Raw genomic sequence first — 19,260 nt, forward strand, 5'->3', positions numbered from 1 at the left:
ACAGGTAGAACTCCTGTACTGTCAATTATAGACAAAAGAAGTTATCACTAATCCATTCAGCAAAACAGATGTCACGTTGCAGAGCTTTGATATTTTCCTTAAATACCCTTGAAAACAAGGATCAAAAAATATGAACTCTTATAAAAAGGGATTTATTGTATTTTTATAGCTTATTACATACCTTGTAACAATCATTTTGTTAAATGTGAATGTCAGTTTAATTTTCGGTCCCTTTTTTCCTGGCTATTTACAAGCTTTGTAAGAATCGTTCCTTAATTAAGTCTAAACATAGTTTTATAAAACTAAATGGATTCCTGGAAATAAAACGTTCAGACTTAAGAAATGATTGTTACAGAGACTGTAACAGGCCGTAAAAAAAGAATGCCACTTTAAACAAAGATTTCTCATTTTAATTAAAAAGATAATCATCAGAACATTCCTACACTTAACAGAACCATTTAAAGAAGCTTTGAAAAAAAAATATGTAGCATCTTATGCAGCCTTCCATGTATAATTTATAATATATTTAAATCAAAGTCTCAGTCGATCCTGTAAGTATGAATCCTTATACTATGCCTACACTTGAATGATACATTGAAAGAGAAACAGGTCCAAATGAAATAAACATCATTTCCAATTCTTTTTAACATGAACACTTTCAAAGATTATGAATATTTTCCCATAAATATTGGTAAAACACATTTAAAAATACTTACGAAACACTTTTTAACATGACCACATATGAACATAACAAGGACCATATAGTTTATTGATGCAGTAGTATGTGTCAGCTAAAGGTGTTGGGTAAAGGGATATTCAGAACACTACCACATAGTTTTCCGACACATACCTATGCACAGAGTTTCTGTTCTCAAACTCTAATAACAACTGAAGCAATAATCATTCTGATTTTCAAAAAGCCTGGCTATCACTGGAGAGTGTGAAAAACCTTTACAAGTATGATTTGATAAGCAGGATTCTTTCTGATTAATTCACTTGGCTAACTTTTAAATTGTCATTCTTGAGATGCATAGGTAGCTCGGTTGGGCGTCCAACTCCTGATTTCAGCTCAGGTCATGATCTCAGGGTCGTGGGATCGAGCCCCACATTGGTCTCTGTGCTCAGCAGGGAGTCTACTTGAGATTCTCTCTCTCCCTCCTCCTCTGCCCCCCCAAATGTGCGTGCTCTCTGATAGATAGATAGATAGATAGATAGATAGTTAGATAGATAGATAGGTGATAGATAGGGGAGCCTGGGTGGCTCATTTAGTTAAGAATCCAGCTCTTGATTTCTGATCAGGTCATGATTTTAGGGTCATGAGATTGAGACTCTGGCAGGCTCCCCACTGGGCATGGAGTCTGCTTAAGATTCTCCCTCTCCCTCTGCCTCTTCCTAACCCATGCATGTGTGTGCTCTCTCTCTCAAAATAAATAAATAAAACAAAATAAAATAAAATAATAAATCTTAAAAAACCTGTTCATTCTTAACTCAAATCTCATATAAAATTTGTAAACTTAGGCAAAAGTCCAAGACGGAATGAAGTAGATCTTATAAGCTGTTGTTATAATTAACTGCAATTTGAAAAACAGATGCATCAATGTTCTTCTACTTAAGTCACCTTTTCTAAATTACACTGGAGTCACTACTTGACAGTCTATTTCTGCGGCAATATATTACTGGAAACTGCTTTGAAGTGGACTATATTTTCCCAGGAAAATAAGTTATAATCAGGAAGCTATTTCCTAACTGAGGACTTGGTAACAAAGAAAGTACTCACATGCCTAACAACATCAAAACAAAGAGCCAATAACTAAACTTCTACAGTCATTAAAAATAAGGAAATTACATTCCAGCCTCATGAAATAGAATAACATACCAATGATCATCAAGCATTTGTCCAAAATGTAAAAAAACCCATAACTCTTCCATATTTATTCATTAAACAAATCTGACCTCAAACTAATAACCAACTAAAATAAACACTAAACATTTAATTAGCAATCATTTGGTTTGCTTCTTATAATACAGACCGCCGCTTGGGATGATTTATAAAAAAGGGAGAAGAAGCTGGAGAGGGTCAAATATCATTACTCAAGGGAATATCCTTTTTTCCTTTATCTAAATTATTTCCCTGAATAAGCAAGTTGTTCAAAATCATACCACTGACCTATGTTACCAGTATGAGATCAGTGAATACTGATCATGATGACCACAAGTGTTTCTCGCTTATTTTGCTTTATTTTTAAAAATTATAGGTTGACCAGGTATTTTTATTTTTCACTTCCTTATCTCCTCAGTTTATTAAAACCCTCCAAGTGTTCTATATAAGACCAAAGGCCAACAGGAAAAAAATGTTCTCTCTTTCTCACTGTCACAGGGCTTACTTGAGACTTTACAGATAGGTTTCAGAGTACCCCATTCTTAATTAAAACCATGAATATTTATTTGCACAAACAGTGAATTGCACAAACTGTGAATTTAACTATTCACAGAATATCTTTCATAGAATGCTAAATTTAAGGCATATTCTGATGACTATTTCTCTGATTCTTTTGATGATTATCTTTTGTGTTTGATCCCAACAGATAAAGTCATCAAGAACTGAAGCTTTCACCAGGAAAATGCAAATTAAAACCACAATAATATATTACTATACACCTATCTAAATGGCTAAAATAAAAACCAGTGAGCAACAAGAACTTTCATACCTTGCTGTGGGAATGCAAAATGGGACAGTCACAGATGCAGCAGGGGAGGGGGATTAAGAGGTACAATCTTCCAGTTATAAAATAAAAAAGGCAAAGGAATGTAATGTACAGCATAGGAAATAAAGTCACTAATACCGTAACAACTTTGTATTGTGACAGACTGCAATCAGATTTATTGTGATAACCACACTGTATTATGTAAATATCAAATCACTATGTTGTACACCTGAAACTAATAATATTGTATGTCAACTATTCTTCAATTTAAAAAAAATGGTACAGGGGCGACTGGGTGGCTCAGTTTTTAAGCGTCTGCCTTCCGCTCAGGGCGTGATCCTGGCATTCTGGGATCGAGCCCACATCAGGCTCCTCCACTGGAAGCCTGCTTCTCCCTCTCCCACTCCCCCTGCTTGTGTTCCCTCTCTCGCTGGCTGTCTCTCTCTCTGTCAAATAAATAAATAAAATCTTTTAAAAAAAAAAGAAAAGAAAAAGAAAGAAACCTACTAATCCATTAGAATTCAAAGAGATTCTAAGCCTCTGCCATGAGGTTTGTGTCATTATGACCTCACTCTTCCCCCCTACCAGCTTTATTAAGATATAACTGGCATATAAAACTGTGCAAGTTTAAGGTTTACAATATGTTGACTTAATATACACATATTGTATTACAAAATGATTACCACATGCCTTCACTCTTGATTTGTTAGCTCAGTTCCTTCCTGCTATGTTCCCCACGTACAAGGCTTCACCTTTTATTTTGGTGCTAGCCACAATATTCCCCTACTCCCTCTTTATTGGTACACTGGCCAGGACGCAGTGGACTAGACATTTTGTCAAACCTAATCTGAGAAATATCTCTATCAGAAACACTGAGATGCTTGTTAAACATGCAAATTCTTGAATCTACCAAGTTAAAAGTGGAGGGAGAGGACCTGAGAATCTGCACTGTATTTTAACATTCTCTCCAAATAATTCTTATGCATGGTAAAGTATAGGACAATTGCAGCAGGCAGTAACGACTACAGGTTGAATGAATAAATGAACTGAATGAATGAATTCTTTAGTTCCTTGCTGGGTATTCCAGTTTGACTTTTGATCCCAAACTTTAATCAGGGTCCTTGCTACCTGTTTTCAGTACTTACTGATGCTGTCTGCCTAACTCCCCAGAATATCTGCACCCAGATTCCTTGTCACTATTCTCCCCGTGAAAGAATATCATGCCCTGGGGTGCCTGGATGGTTCAGATGGCTAAGCATCTGCCTTCGGCTCAGGTCATGATCTCCAGGTCCTGGGATCAAGCCCCACGTGAGGCTCCCAGCTCAGCAGGGAGTATGCTTCTCCCTCTCCCTCTGCCTCTTCCCCTGCTTGTGCTCTCTCTGTCTCTCTCGCAAATAAATAAAATCTTTTTTTTAAATAATATTTTTTTATTATATTATGTTAGTCACCATACAGTACATCTCTGGTTTTTGATGTAAAGTTCGATGATGCATTAGTTGCGTATAACACCCAGTGCACCATGCAATACGTGCCCTCCTTACTACCCATCACCAGCCTATCCCATTCCCCCACCCCCCTCCCCTCCGAAGCCCTCAGTTTGTTTCTCAGAGTCCATAGTCTCTCACGCTTCATTCCCCCTTCTGATTACCCCCCCTTTCTTTATCCCTTTCTTCTCCTACCGATCTTCCTAGTTCTTATGTTCCATAGATGAGAGAAATCATATAATTGTCTTTCTCTGCTTGACTTATTTCACTTAGCATTATCTCCTCCAGTACCATCCATGTTGCAGCAAATGTTGAAAAATCGTTCTTTCTAATAGCTGAGTAATATTCTATTGTATATATGGACCACAACTTCTTAATCCAGTCATCTGTTGAAGGGCATCTCAGTTCCTCCCACGATTTAGCTATTGTGGACAATGCTGCTATGAACATTGGGGTGCATATGGCCCTTCTCTTCACTACGTCTGTATCTTTGGGGTAGATACCCAGTAGTGCAATGGCTGGATCATAGGGTAGCTCAATTTTTAACTTTTTAAGGGACCTCCACACTGTTTTCCAGAGTGGCTGTACCAACTTGCATTCCCACCAACAATGTAGGAGGGATCCCCTTTCTCCACATCCTCTCAAGCAATTGCTGTTTCCTGCCTTGTCAATTTTTGCCATTCTAACTGGCGTAAGGTGGTATCTCGTGTGGTTTTGATTTGAATTTCCCTGATGGCTAATGATTTTGAACATTTTTCTGTGTCTGTTAGCCATTTGTATGTCTTCACTGGAAAAGTGTCTGTTCATATCTTCTGCCCATTTTATGATTTGTTTATTTGTTTCTTGTGTATTGAGTTTGAGAAGTTCTTTGTAGATCTTGGATACCAGTCTTTTATCTGTAGTGTCATTTGCAAATATATTCTCCCATTCCATGGGCTGCCTCTTAGTTTTTTTTTACTGTTTCCTTGGCTGTGCAGAAGCTTTTTATCTTGATGAAGTCCCACAAGTTCATTTTATCTTTTGTTTCTCTTGCCTTTGGAGATGTGTCATGAAAAAGGTTGCTGTGGCCGATGTCGTAGAGGTTGCTGCCTATGCTCTCCTCTAGGATTTTGATGGATTCCTGTCTCACATCGAGGTCTTTCATCCATTTGGAGTTTATCTTTGTGTATGGTGTGAGATAAATAAATAAAATATTAAAAAAAAAAAAAAAAAAAAGAATATCCTGCCATTACTAAACTTCCCTGAGTCCACAAATCTGGTTGAGTTGCCAACAGATGCCATGTTCCATCTGCCTAGCTAAATTTCCTCCCCTTAACTCCTAGCCAGATCCAAGCACTTAGCCTACCTCACTCTGTAGCTTTGTGCTTCCTTATCTGGCTTATCTTGATAAAACAGTGTAGCCAGTATGAGACAGTGATCATGAAATTACTCAAAAACCAAAAACATTTTAGAAGAATCGTGATCTTTCCATCACATAGGAAGCAGAGCTGAGTGGGCCAAAGAACTTCAATTTGGCTCACTCTCTATGTGGATAAAGCTTTCTCTTTTAACCTGTTATTATGGATACTTTTACATACACAGAAAAGTATGGAATAGTATATAATTAATTCCTATCACTCAGCTTTCCACCTTCCAAATTCCAAGGCAAATCCCAAATATTATATCATTATGCCCATTTTTATCTATACGAACATATCTTAAATTTAGTCTCCTTGTTAAAATTAGGGACTCTTCCAACATCTTTACCCACCAAATGCTCATTTCCCTATACTATGACAACGTTCCCTTTATCTAATTGCCCCGGATCATGCCTAACAACTTTTTTATTCTTCTTTTTCTTTACTTCTCCTATTCTACTCTAGGCAAACCTTACTCATTCTATCTCAAGAATATTCCTTAAATGTCTTTCCTTCTTTCCATACTTACCACTCTGGCTCAAGCCTACATGGCTTCTTGCCTGGACTATTATACAACCTTTAAGTGGCCTCTGCCTCTATCTATTCCCTCCTCCCTAGTCCAATCCACTCTAAGTGAAACCACTACAATGGTCTTTAATCTTTGTTGTTAGTGCCCTCAGTGGGAATCAGATTCAGATGTGAATTACAACCCTTCAGAAAAAGTACTTGCACGAGTTTATATGTTGAATGGGGACTATGGACCTCAGATTAAAAACCTTTGCACTATCAGCAACAAATAGAGAATTAAATTTTAAAAATACCATCTAAAAAAACCCAGCATCTAAAAGCAACAAATAACTAGGAATAAATCTAACAAAAAATGTACAAAGACCTCTACACAGAGAAATTAAAGACACAAATAAATGGAAAGACACACCATTTTCATGGATTGTAGAACTCAATAGTGTTACGATCTCAATTCTACCCAAACTTATATAGAAATTTAACACAATGCCAATAAAAACCATAGCAGCATGTTTTGTGGACATTAACAAGCAGATTCCAAAATATATGGAAATGCAAAGGGCCAAGAACAGCCAATGCAATCTTGAGGGGGGTGGGCAGCTGAAGGACATATACTATATGACATCAAGAACTGGTATAAAAATACATTAATTAAGAAAGTATGATATTGGCACAAGAATAAACAGAACAATGGAACAGAACAGAGTCCTAAAAATAGGCCCACACATATATATAAACAGGTGGTATATGGCAAAAGTGCCCCTGCAATGCAACAGAGAAAGAATCATCTTTTCAACAAATGTCACTGGATCAACTGGATTTAAAAAACAAAAACTGAATTCTGTCCTCCACCTCACACCAAACATTAATTAATTAATTCCAGATGGAGTGTAGATCTAATTGTAAAAGGTAAAACAATAAAGCTTGTCAGGGTCTTAAAGAGATATCTGTAGACTCGTGTTTATAGCATTATTCACAACTGCCAAAAGGTGGAAGGATCCCAAGTGTGGCAAGAGATTAATGGATAAAATGTGATGTTTAAATATGATGGACTATTATTCAGCCTCAAAAAGGAAGGAAATTCTGACACATTCTACAACATGGATGAAGCTTGAGGACATTGTGCTAAGAAAAATAAGCCACTCACAAAAAGACAAATACTATATGATTCCACTTATGAGGTATCTAGAGTAGTCAAATTCACTGAAACAAAGCAGAATGGTGGTTGTCAGAGGCTGGGGGGAGAGGGAAATGGAGAGTTGTTGTTTAACAGGTACAGGGTTTGAGTTTTGCAAGAGAAAAAATGTGTATTCAGTTCAGTTAGAGCCAAGGAAAATAGGTGTCTACACAAGATGGCGTGGTAGAATCAGCAGTGATCTACTGCAGGAGGTCAGAGCCCTAGCAGGATAAAAAGGATGTCCATACAGGAATATGGCAGCCTTGGCAGTCCTGCACAGGGTGCTGGAGTCCAAATGGACTGAGAAGAACAACTAGTGCAAGGTATCAGATCCTGAAGTGAGAAAGATGTTCAAACAGGGAGCAGGGGCAGCAGCCTGATATGGGATTTTGGAGCCTGATTAAGGTGAGGATGGCATCCATGTGGTAGAGGTCAGGAACAGCAGCAACAGGAGAGACTGGTCACATACAAGGAAGGTGAGTAATAAAATACATTGAGGATAATGAGAATCAAGTGACTGTCAGAAAAAGGAGTAATAATTATGGAAAGGAAATTAATGAATGAACCCTGTGGTGTTAGACTAGAACTGGAGATATCAGTGTGAACTCATGGCTTTAAATAAATATGTAGATAAAATTAAAATGGTGATATAAATGCATGTGTGCATTTTTACACATACATATATTCCCTACCTCTGTCCCGTAAGAGGACCTGGGAACAGTGACACCCCAACAGCAATAAGCACACCTAACACCCAGATCTTGACTTCTAAATATCATTCTCTACTTAAAAAACAAACAAACAAACAAAAAACACACAAGAGAAATCAGTGATTCCAGTGCTGGGGGCAGCAGTGGGGGGGGGATACAAAATGAGCCCTTTTAAATACAAGAGTATCTTCTTATACCAGAAAATAAGAAAATGCTCAAAGAATGACATCAAAAAGACAAAGCAGCTTGAGAGCACTGCCCAAATATGGAACAATTTAAGCATCAAAATAAATGACAGTATTGGATTATAACCCATCAAATAAAACAGGAATTCATAAGCCTATTCCATTATAATAGACTGAAAATCTGATGAAGAATAGGATAGTCACCTGGTTTCAAAGTACCTTTCCATAAAATATTTATTACAAAGAGAAAAACGTATTTTAGTTATTTATTTTTAAAGATTTTATTTATTTATTTGACAGAGAGAGAGACAGCCAGCGAGAGAGGGAACACAAGCAGGGGGAGTGGGAGAGGAAGAAGCAGGCTCCCAGTGGAGCGGGGAGCCCGATGCGGGGCTCAATCCCAGGACCCTGGGATCACGCCCTGAGCCAAAGGCAGACGCTTAACAACTGAGCCACCCAGGAGCCCCAAGAAAAACATATTTTAAAGAAGAAACTGCCAGATGCCACCTTAATCAAGTGAACAAAATTGTAAGACAAAAATCATGTGTCACCTGATAGGAAGCAAGGAGTAAAACTACAGCATCGCTTCTGTGGTATTTCTGCCAAAAATAGATAACCTGGATCCAATCATGAGGAAAACTCAGATAAACCCAAATTGAGGACAGTCATGAGAGTCGAAGAAAAACTAATGAACTATTGTTCTACACTGACGGAGACTAAAGAGACATGACAACTAAATTCGATATGCGATTCTGGATTGGATCCTTTTGCTATAAAGAACATTACTGAACAACTGGAAAAGTTTGAATGGGGTCTGGGGTTATATATGTAATTGTACTGTATGTTAATTTCTGAATTTTGACGGTTGTATTACTATTATGTAGAATGACCTCGATTTATAGAAAATACACATTGGAGCATTTAGTGACATGACAACTTACACTCAAACAATTCAGGAAAAAATATCATTTGTGTTTTACCTGAAACTCTTCTGTAATTCTGAGATTAATTCAAAATAAAATGTTAAGAGAAAGAGAAAGGATTGCTGCACTGGTGGTTACCAAACACTAAACATAAAGATACTGATATTAAATGTCTGTGTGTGTGTGTGTGTGTGTGTGTGCGCGCGTGTGTGTGCGCGCACGCATAACAGCATACACACTCCAATTAGGTGTAACTATTTTCTCTGGAGAAAGACTGTTAGTTTCTTCTGCCTTCCTCTTACACATTTAGGGTCCCTTGTGATTAACACTGGGTCCAACACAAATAATCCAGATAACCTCCCTATTTTAAAGTCAGCTGATTAGCAACCTTAATTCCATCTGTTATCTTAATTCCTCATGTAATTTAACATATTCACAGACACTTGGGATTGGTGGGGCAGGGGATGATTACTCTGCCTACCCCAAAGAGTTTCCTTTATTCTGAGATTATATCCTTGCTACTTTTGTGGCATTAGGAGCTCTTTCTTTCTTTTATAAAGTGATGGTGCTAATTGCAATCATTCTTTTTAAGCTATTGATATGTAAAAAAAAAAAAAAAGCCCTGCTAATCCTGTGAATACTATTTAAGTAGTACAAAACCTTGTGAAATTTTTCCTGATCCCTCAAATGAAAAAGTCTGAAACAAAACATTCTGTTCCTAAAAAGACACCATATCCTCGATGAAAGATTTGTATTTTTCAGAATATAAGGAACAAATCAATTTAAAAAAAAAAGCAGACAATCCAATTTAAAAAAGATGACCAAGGCTTAAATTGACACTTCACAATAGAATATATTTAAAGAGCTAATACAGGTCATGATCTCAGGGTTTTAAGATGGAGCCCCATGTCCGGGTGCAGAGCATGCTTAGGATTCTCTCTCCCTCTCCCTCCCTCCACCCCACCCCTCTCTCTCTCAAACAAACAAATAAATAAATGGCCAATAAACCTAAAAAGGTGCTTGATTACAATGGTCACTAAGGAAACGCAAATTAAAGCAGTGAGAGAGTACCATTCATCTACTAGTCTGGCTAAACTAAAAAAGACAGACAACATCAAGTGAACATTACAAAAACATGCAGCAACAGCAACTGGAACTCTCATACGCTGCTGTAGGAAGCGCAAGATGGAAAACAGTTTCATCGTACCTATTAAAGCTAAACATCCTCATACTCGATGACCTAGTAATCCTACTCCTAGATATACACCCAACAGATATGTACATACGTTCAAGCAGAGACACATACAAGATTATTCATAACAGCACAATTCACAGTAGCCAAAAACTGGAAATAACCCAAATGTCCATCAACAATAGAATGGCTAAAAATATGAAGTATATTCACACTTGTGGAACACCACACAGCAAAAAGAATGAACATATTACACCCAAAAAAACAATGTGAATATATCATCTTACAAACAATGTGGGACAAAAGCAGCCAGAAACTGAAGTATATATACTGGAATGATTCCATATATATGAGGTTAAATACAAATAAAAGTAAAACTAACCTATAGGTATTAGATAATACTTACACAGAAGTGATCATTAGGTAAAATTTTAATGAGCTATATACTCATGATTTGTACACTTTTTGTATAATTACTTCTCTAAAAAGCTTACAAAGACAGGTACATTCACAAAGTACACTAGAATATTATTTTTCAATACAAACTGGGTTCAGTCCAAACTCCCCAGTCCTCAGTCCTTTTCTTTCTTGTCTGCTATGCACCTTATGTTCAAGTCATATCTATCTACTCAACCCGTGCCTGCCCATCTCTTGATTTTCTGGCCTTTACCCAAACAACTCCCTCTTCTTGGAACTGCCCACCTCAAAAACAAGTCTATCAAAACCTATCTATTCTACAAATTCCAATATGAAGCTTTCTTCTCCCACAAAGCATCCAAAGATCTCTCCACTTAGAACTGATTTCCCTTCTGTTAACTTCTATAGCACTTTGTGCCTCTATTTTGGCACTTACTGTGCCTTAAGAAATACTATAAATTCCTATCTTCTCGATAGATCGTGAAGTTCTAGAGGAGACAGAGTTTTATTTAATTTTGTATCTTCATCCCCTCCTGCCCCCATAACCATCTCCCTCCACATGTAACACGATGTTTTGCATCTCAGTTTATGTTCACATTTTTATCAAATCACATTCATGCCAACTATCATGGCCTCATTTTCAGTCGTCAACCCACTGATTTTGCCAAGTACTATTTAAAAGGAAAATGCAGTGCTCCAGCAATTTAGGAACATACAGTTCTAAATTCCCAATGAAAATCTTGGATACATATAGGAGTTTAATGGTGTAATTGATCAATTAACACATTACACATGGCAATTCACAATTTAAAATGAACTGAGAAGGGGAAAAAAAGAGAACCTTTTCAAGCAGGTTAGACTAACAATGGCCCATGTTCCAGTTAAGAAAATTAGTTTGGGTATACTGCAGTCCATGATTAAATGCGGGTCTTCATTTGGGGTACTAATTTTTTAAATATATACACTCAATATACTAAATTTAAGTTTTTCTGACGAAAAACAATATTCACTGTAGAAAATCTAGAAAACATTAAAGAAGCCAAAGAAAAGAAAAATCACCTAAGTAATGCTTTTGTGTGTGTTTACTAGCACATTTTCAGATGCCGTTAAATATTTTGAAATATTACCCATAACCCAACAATTCACAAATAACCACTAATAGCTTAGTGTTAATGTGTTAGTTCCCGAGTACAAGGATTTGCGCATCTGTGTTCCAAAAGTATTATCCACGTGCTGTAATTCCTGGATGTCTGTTTCCATGACTTTCCAGTGAAAGCCTGAACGTCCCCCAGACATCTGAAAATATCAGTACCATATTTTTGCAGCCTCAAATTTAGGTGCAGAGAAGGGATTTAAGAGCTCTAAACCTGCTACCAAGGGAGTTGTTAGAGCATTACGTATGACCTTGATTCAAATTCTGTTATAGTTCAAATTCTGTTACAAATGCCATTGGAATGACATCAACTTTATCCTTCCCAAGGACAGAAGAATAGCTTGTAATACTGATGAACTTTTCAAGGCATCACTGTGGATTAATGTCAAGGATCTAACTGCTTCTTTATGCCTTTTTTTTTTTAATAACATGATGCAAAGATACCTGCTATATTAAATAGTGATTCTAAAAGTATCCAACCCAAGGGTGTTTTTCAGTAACCAAAGTGAGAAAGTGCTAGTCAGGACAGCACAACAATAAGCGGAATGAAAGCATAATAGCCGTCACAGTAAGCCCTTCATCATTCTTCTATAAATCAAGTATACTAAATTACATTATAGACAATTGTTACTATAGTACATTATCATACAAGTTACTCCCTCCCCCACGCCTTCTATGGGCAGAGTATACTTCCCTGCCCTTTGACTCTGGGCACACCCATGTGACTTGCTTTGGTTAATGGAATACTGGCAGGTGTGACAGGACCCAATGACTGAAAGGTACCTGAATGACTGGACTTGCTCTCTTGTGCCTTTGCTGTAGCTGTAAGAGCTTAGCCTGATAAGTCACTATTTCTTTAGTCTGAGTCCCAGAATATCATATGTAACAGTTCTCAGTGAGCAGCCAAGTCCAGAGTCACCCAACTAAGCCCAGTCTATACCATCCAATACTTAGCAAATCCACACACTCCTGAGAATAAATGTCTATCATTGTATGCCATGATATTTTGTGGGTTTTATTAGTCAGCAATAGCTGACTGATACAATGATACTGTGACAACTATAAAGTCTTATTCCATTTCCTCAATAATTCAAAAGATTAGAAAATCTACATGTAAATCTGGACAGTAACTCTTCCACTCTAGCCATCATGTGACTAGCAAAGAAATATGCCATCATATTCCATTGTTCCTCTGCTCTTCAAGGATTAAATATAATGTAAGTCAGGGTACTGGGTCAGACTGCATGGGTTTGATGTCAGGCTCCTTGCTAACAGAGTGACTTTGTACAAGTTACTTATTCTCTCTGGAATCAGTCTCCTCACCTGAAAATGGGAATAACAACAGTACTGAATCTACTCTCGGAAGGATTAAATGAAATAATATATGTAAAGGATTTAGGGGCACCAGCCTGGCTCAGTCATAAAACATGCAACGCTTGATCTCGGGGTCATGAGTTTGAGGCCCACACTGGGTATAGAGATTAAAAAAAGAGAGAGAGAGAGACAAACAAAAAGAATTTAGTAGAACATAGTAAACACTAAATAAATGATAGCTGTTAGCTACTTATGGCTAACTATATTTTAAAAAACAAAAATTAAAAAAACACAACTCTCCCACTCCTGTGATTATCCCATTATTGACAGAGTCAGGTCAGGTAAGATCACAAGCTTGGGAGTAAGAAGCGAAGTATATCCTGAAGGGAGAGCCAAATCAGGAAGGAGTAAGACCTTAGAAGGAAATTCCAATTCAGAAGGTTCATCTTAGGGAGGAAGGAATCCTCTCCAGGCTCTGTGGCTTTTGCTCCCTTGCTTCCCACTCCCACCCTGGCCACATATGAAGGCAATCCAAGAACTATGATGGTAGTGTCCCAGAGAACAAATCACAGTCTTAAGTCAACGTTACTCTCAGTATTTATTCCGCTTGTTATCTCTGAGCCTTCTGTAAAATGTTCTAGCTCTGTCTCAGTTAGGCTTTGGGAAAGTAAAGGGAATAATCCAGAGATTCCTAAAGTACAAGGTGAATCTTGTGGAATACTAGTCAAAACGGTAAGATCCAGTGCAACTTTCCCATACTTTTTCCCTCCTCTACTTCCAATTTACAGATGCTGGATTGACTACTAGGGAAAGCAGTAGTTTCTTTATAGTGACGGACTTGTTAAACATTGGCAAATATTTTCTACTTCATCCTCAATGAATTATTATACACACTTAGAAAGCACTTCCCATGCTATATTAAAATATTGCTAGAAAGTAGATGGGATTTGGGGCACCTGGGTGGCTCAGTCAGTTAAGTGTCTGCCTTCAGCTCAGGTCATGATCCCAGGGTTCTGGGATAGAGCCCCCCCACCAGGCTCCTTGCTCAGTCAGACTCCTTGCTCATAGGGGAGCTTGCTTCCCCCTTTCCTTTTGCCCCTCGCCCCATTTGTGGTCTCATGCGTTTGTGTGCACGCTCTCTCTCTCTCAAATAAATAAACTAAAATCTTTAAAAAAAAAAAGTAGATGGGATTTTTAAATACTTCAATAGCACAAAGATTTTTTTTCTTTCTTCATTCTCTTTTTTATTGTAATGCCATTTACCATAAAATAATTTTTTCTATACATGATCAAGACCTTACATGTCCTACCTCCCTTTAGCAAGCGAAAAAAAAATCCTCATCTGCTTCCTTTCTTTCAGGATTTAAACACTATACAAATAATATACACTAATAAGTGATCTTTTTTTAAAAGTTCATTTTCTAATTTAGCAATAAAAAATTTGACAATCATTCAAAGTAGAATTTTCTCTACATCTAATAATTCACTTCTAATAATATGTACACCTATTACAAACATAAATTAAAAATTAGCACAAAGAATTATCACTAATTCATAATTTCATACCTTAATACCAATATAAGAATATCCAGAAAAGAAACTGAAGACTAATTTAAATTGAGAACATGTAAAAGATACATAGAAACTCTGACAACTTAAACTAAGAACTAGTTTCAAATGTTCACCCAACCAGCTGGTAATCAATCTCACTGACTCAAAGAAAAGTCCATCTCAGTGAAAAATCTGAGTATTTACTTTAAAATGCAAATTCTTGCTTTTAGATACATACACTTCTCAAGCAAATAAGAAAAGTTACTGAATCATATTAATTCACCCAGTATTATCTCTGCAGTGACATTATTAAGGCAAGTCATGCAGGAGATCATGTTAGTTTCTTAAGAAGTTAACCTCAAAAAAGAGATGCTTCCAAAGTAAGCCCAGTGTTGTTATTCACAAATTTAGTAATCCCATTTGTATTTTTAGCATGAACATCCAACTACAATAGCATCCCTGGTAGCCAGTCTCAAAAGGCATGGTCTCCAGCAATTTCCCTCTCTGTTTGTGCATGTCATTCTTCTTCTCTACAGGTAGAGATTATTTCCCCTCCCTCTGACTCTGGCCTGGCCTTACTCTCTTTGACCAAGAGTGACATTCTCAGACTTCCAATCCAAGGACATAAGAGAACTGGCTGAATGCCTTCTATTTCCTAGCTCTTAGAATGCTCCTTCTTAGAATCCAGGCACCCAGCTTAAGTAAATCCAAAGGCCATGTGGAGAACAGCGCGCCCACATAAAGGAGGACTGAAGGCCTTTAGAGCTAACTGAACTCTCAGCCAGTGGTCAGCTACGTGATGTGGCCATTTTGAACATTCCAGCTATGCCGCACCTTGCCAACACCATCAATCAACCACAAATTTAAGAGAAATAATAAATTGTTTAAGCCACTAAATTGTGGGGTGGTCTGTTACACTGCAAGTTACCTTTTATACTATTTCACTTATCAATTCTATAAAAAAGTATTTTATATGCCCTAAATTATTTCATCCAAGTTTCAAATGTTTCCCCAGATCTATTATTCTGGGACTGGTTTACCCTGTTCATTTTTAAAAATAAACTTCAAATTCATCCCTCAACTCATCTTTCTATCCCCCATTTATATTTTTTTAATATCTGCTTATAAAATGGTGCCTACATTCCCTCAATCACTTTCATGTCTCGTCTCAGATCCTTTTCCAGGTCCCATTTATCTTTTCCGCATTGCAATTTTGTTGACCAAGGAAATATTAGTTAGGAAGGTGCGTGAGGACCTGCTAGAGCTAAATGAGATATTAGCATACAGGTTACTTAATGTGAACTACTGCTTTAAAATCATTTGTTTCTAGAAGTTAGACATTCTGCTTAAACTATTTTTCACTAAGTATCCAAGGGTAAATTTTAACTCTAGACTGTGTGTGAACTATGGTCAACTATGAATTAGCAGTCTTGTTAATAAGATTTTATTATAAAATTCCTAATCAAAGCACTACATTAATGTTGTAATAAGCAAAATTCATGAAAGACAGTATCTATTTCATACTGGCATTTTAAATAAATTTTGCATTTTCTTAAACCATGGAAATCAGGGCATCCATAAAAAAACTGCCATTCACAATTCACAATTGAGGAAAGGAGTAAGGCCAAAACAAAGCCAAACACTATACAAAAATCTCAGTTGGATTAAAAGGATCATTCCTCCATGTGTACTGTGCACTAATTACTTGGTGCAAGCACAAATATCTTCCCATCTCAAAACTGAGTAAAGACATATGTTAGCAGGGTACATGGGACCAAAGGCAAGTTTGTAACTTACTCAGATTCATAATAAGACTGTGACTGAGCTGAAAAATATGAAATCTCTAACTCTCCGTTCTCTGCTTCAGTTATTAAGGTGTCCTTCTTGGTGACCCTCTTCCAGTTGGCCTTTTTCTCGAGCAGTAGCCAAAATAGCAGGCAAGGTCAAAAATGAAAGTTACTAAAATTAAAGAAAAAATTGGCTTCTCCCTATGGAAGGTGACTCAACATTTAATAATGTGTGGTGCCCTAAAAGCTGCAAACTACTACATGGCCTCTCCAGGTCCACTTTAACTCAATCAGGAGACCATTATCGAAACATTAACTCACTAGTACAAAGTGGAGATCAAGTAGTTGAGAATGCTCCTAGGCTGAGGTCTAATAGAGAGTAAAGAAGATGATCTCATAATGTCTCTTTATGATCTATAAATCACATTATTCCATAAATCTGACATAAGTGTCAAGATTAGGACTCAGTCAACCTCTAAGTAGAAAAACAAAAATAAGCAGCTGCCAATTTTCTGACTTAAATCTAGAAGCTGGCATACAGGTTATTTAGCATAGAGATTATTCAATGTAAAATAATGTAAAATATCAAGCAACTTCCACTTACTTCTAGAGTCCAAAAAAATTTAATATTTTAGAATTTCAACATTGGCAGAAACTCAAGAAACTTCTTCAGGCCTAATGGGATTTTATTAGTGATATATTCAAAGTTTAGTTAGGTGTTTTTGAAAGCACTAATACAAAATAAAGTTTTAGTAAATTTGACCAGTCTCTGAAGATGTATTCTTATAAATGGGGCAGTTTAAAGCCAAATTTCAACCAGGATAGTGTCCATGTTTATTTAGACTTGTTTTGGTATTTCAGACAAAAACAAAATAACAACCATCAAAGAAATGAGATTTGCAGTGACTAGTTACAATTACTTCTGAAAAAGCAAGACTCCACTGCAAATAATATCAATATCCCCAAGGCCACCTGTTAAAATAGCAGTCTATGCATTCCACCATTCTTTAGCTGTAACCACAAAGCCTGGTTTTACACCTAAGATATACAAGAAACATCAGATTAAAAGCATCAAATATCAGCCTATACAAATTCGCCAAACAAGCATAGCAAAAGAAAAGCAGATACAAAGTTAAAGAACGAGGCTCCAAAGGATTTAACTATACCCAACAAATTCCAATCCAAGTTCATACTGTGCTTCAACCTAAAACTGGTAAGTAACCACCAATTCTGACATCTCCTATTCCCCACTAGTTAGATCTCCCCTTTATCGCCTGAATTTCTCCACTGATCTCATCACTTCTTAGGAGTCTTGTGATTGCAATCTCCATGGCCTTTCCTTTCTCAGAAAGTGATATAGCACCAGGATCCATATTTTACTTTCTTTACAATTTAGCACTGTTTTGTTTTACCCTATTAGATATTTTTTCCCCAATCTCCTGTACCCATGTTTCCCTGATGGATCCTCTTGCTTTTTACCACTTCGTCCTCGCTACAATATTTAGCCTCTCCTTTCAAAGCAGAGTATGTAGCCCTTTTTCTGACATCTGTAATTCTGGCTCACCATCAACACCCCGTTCCTTCCCTAGAGACTATCACCATAGTCCTAGGTCTCCATCCCTAACCCTGATCCTCCTAAGTAAGACCTCTTCCTTTTCAGAGTTTGTCTTGTCCAACATTAGTTTAGCCAAACTGGGATTGTACCCTGAAGGCAAAGGCTATCTCCCCTCCTCCCACCCCACCCCCACATTCTACAGAACTACAAGTCTCCCACCTGCCCTGGCTTTCTCTCCTTCACCCCTTAGATCCATCTGCATCCCGCCTTGCCCGTTCCCTCCTTGCCCCCCACCCTAGATCTCTCCTTCCACTCTCCCGCGTTCCCCTTCCCCACTCCTGAACGCACCTCCTCTGCTGGGCCTTACCCGTAACCCTGACACCGAGAAGGCCCTGCCAGCAACCTCACGGCGTCTCTCCTCTGGGCTTCCTCCGCTCTTCAGTAACTGTCCCCACGCCCCTTTCCCTCCAGGGCCCCGCGCGCCGCCCAGAGCCCCCTCCCCGATTAAGCTCCCGCTGTCACTTGGCCTCTCATCCACAAGATGGCGGAGCTGTTGCCCCCACCCCCGGGTCCTCTCCGCAAGCCACCCCTCCCCTCCTCCCTAGAGCTCCCGTCCCGTCCCTTCAGCTGCCCCCGCCGCCGGCCTCGGCCCAGGATCCCGCTGCCCCCTCCTCCGGCAGGCAGGCGGCCCAGGCCCGAGCCTCAGCGACGTCGCCAACGCCACCGCCTCCACCGCTCCCGGCCTGCGCCTTTTCCTCACCATAAACTTGAGCGCTTTTTCCTGCAGCACCGCCTCGGCTGGGTCCATAATCACCGGGGGCCACTGGGTCTGCACTCCACCGGGGCCGCCCCCTTGGTGCCAGGCCGCAGCCAACGCAGCGCCCGGATCCGCCTCCTCTTCCTTCCCCCCGCCCTCTCTTACCTCTCAGGCACCAGCAGGGGGCCAGGGAGGACCCGCTGTTCCGTGCACATGCGTGAGCCCGCTGGCTCACGGGATTTGTAGTGCTGGAGTTTCCCGCGGCAAAAAGTGAGGTCTCGACGCGAACCGCAATTCCCGCGGTTCGCTGCGGCATGGTCGCGGTGGCCGAAAGCTAAATACAGACAACTCGCCATCGAGTAGAGGAAATCGGCTGATGGGAATCGTAGTTTATAGCCTCTACGGATGGGAAACGGGAGGGGGCACGG

The 19,260-nt window shown here is 38.6% G+C and overlaps 1 protein-coding gene across 4 annotated transcripts in view; it reads right to left on the reverse strand.

Annotated features, from left to right (window-relative positions):
* BTRC (beta-transducin repeat containing E3 ubiquitin protein ligase) overlaps nucleotides 1–18,983 on the reverse strand; it is a 168,815-nt gene extending 149,832 nt beyond the window's left edge. For all 4 annotated transcript variants that reach the window (XM_008708423.2, XM_008708343.2, XM_008708279.2 and 1 more), the window contains exon 1: nucleotides 18,836–18,983. In XM_008708423.2, the coding sequence (XP_008706645.1) occupies nucleotides 18,836–18,883 (48 nt within the window). In that variant the 5' untranslated portion in view covers nucleotides 18,884–18,983. The remainder of the gene's footprint in view (nucleotides 1–18,835) is intronic.
* Nucleotides 18,984–19,260: the final 277 nt, after the last annotated feature.

Source organism: Ursus maritimus, unplaced genomic scaffold (assembly GCF_017311325.1).
Source record: "Ursus maritimus isolate PB19 unplaced genomic scaffold, ASM1731132v1 scaffold_7, whole genome shotgun sequence".
In the NCBI taxonomy this organism is placed as follows: domain Eukaryota; kingdom Metazoa; phylum Chordata; class Mammalia; order Carnivora; family Ursidae; genus Ursus; species Ursus maritimus.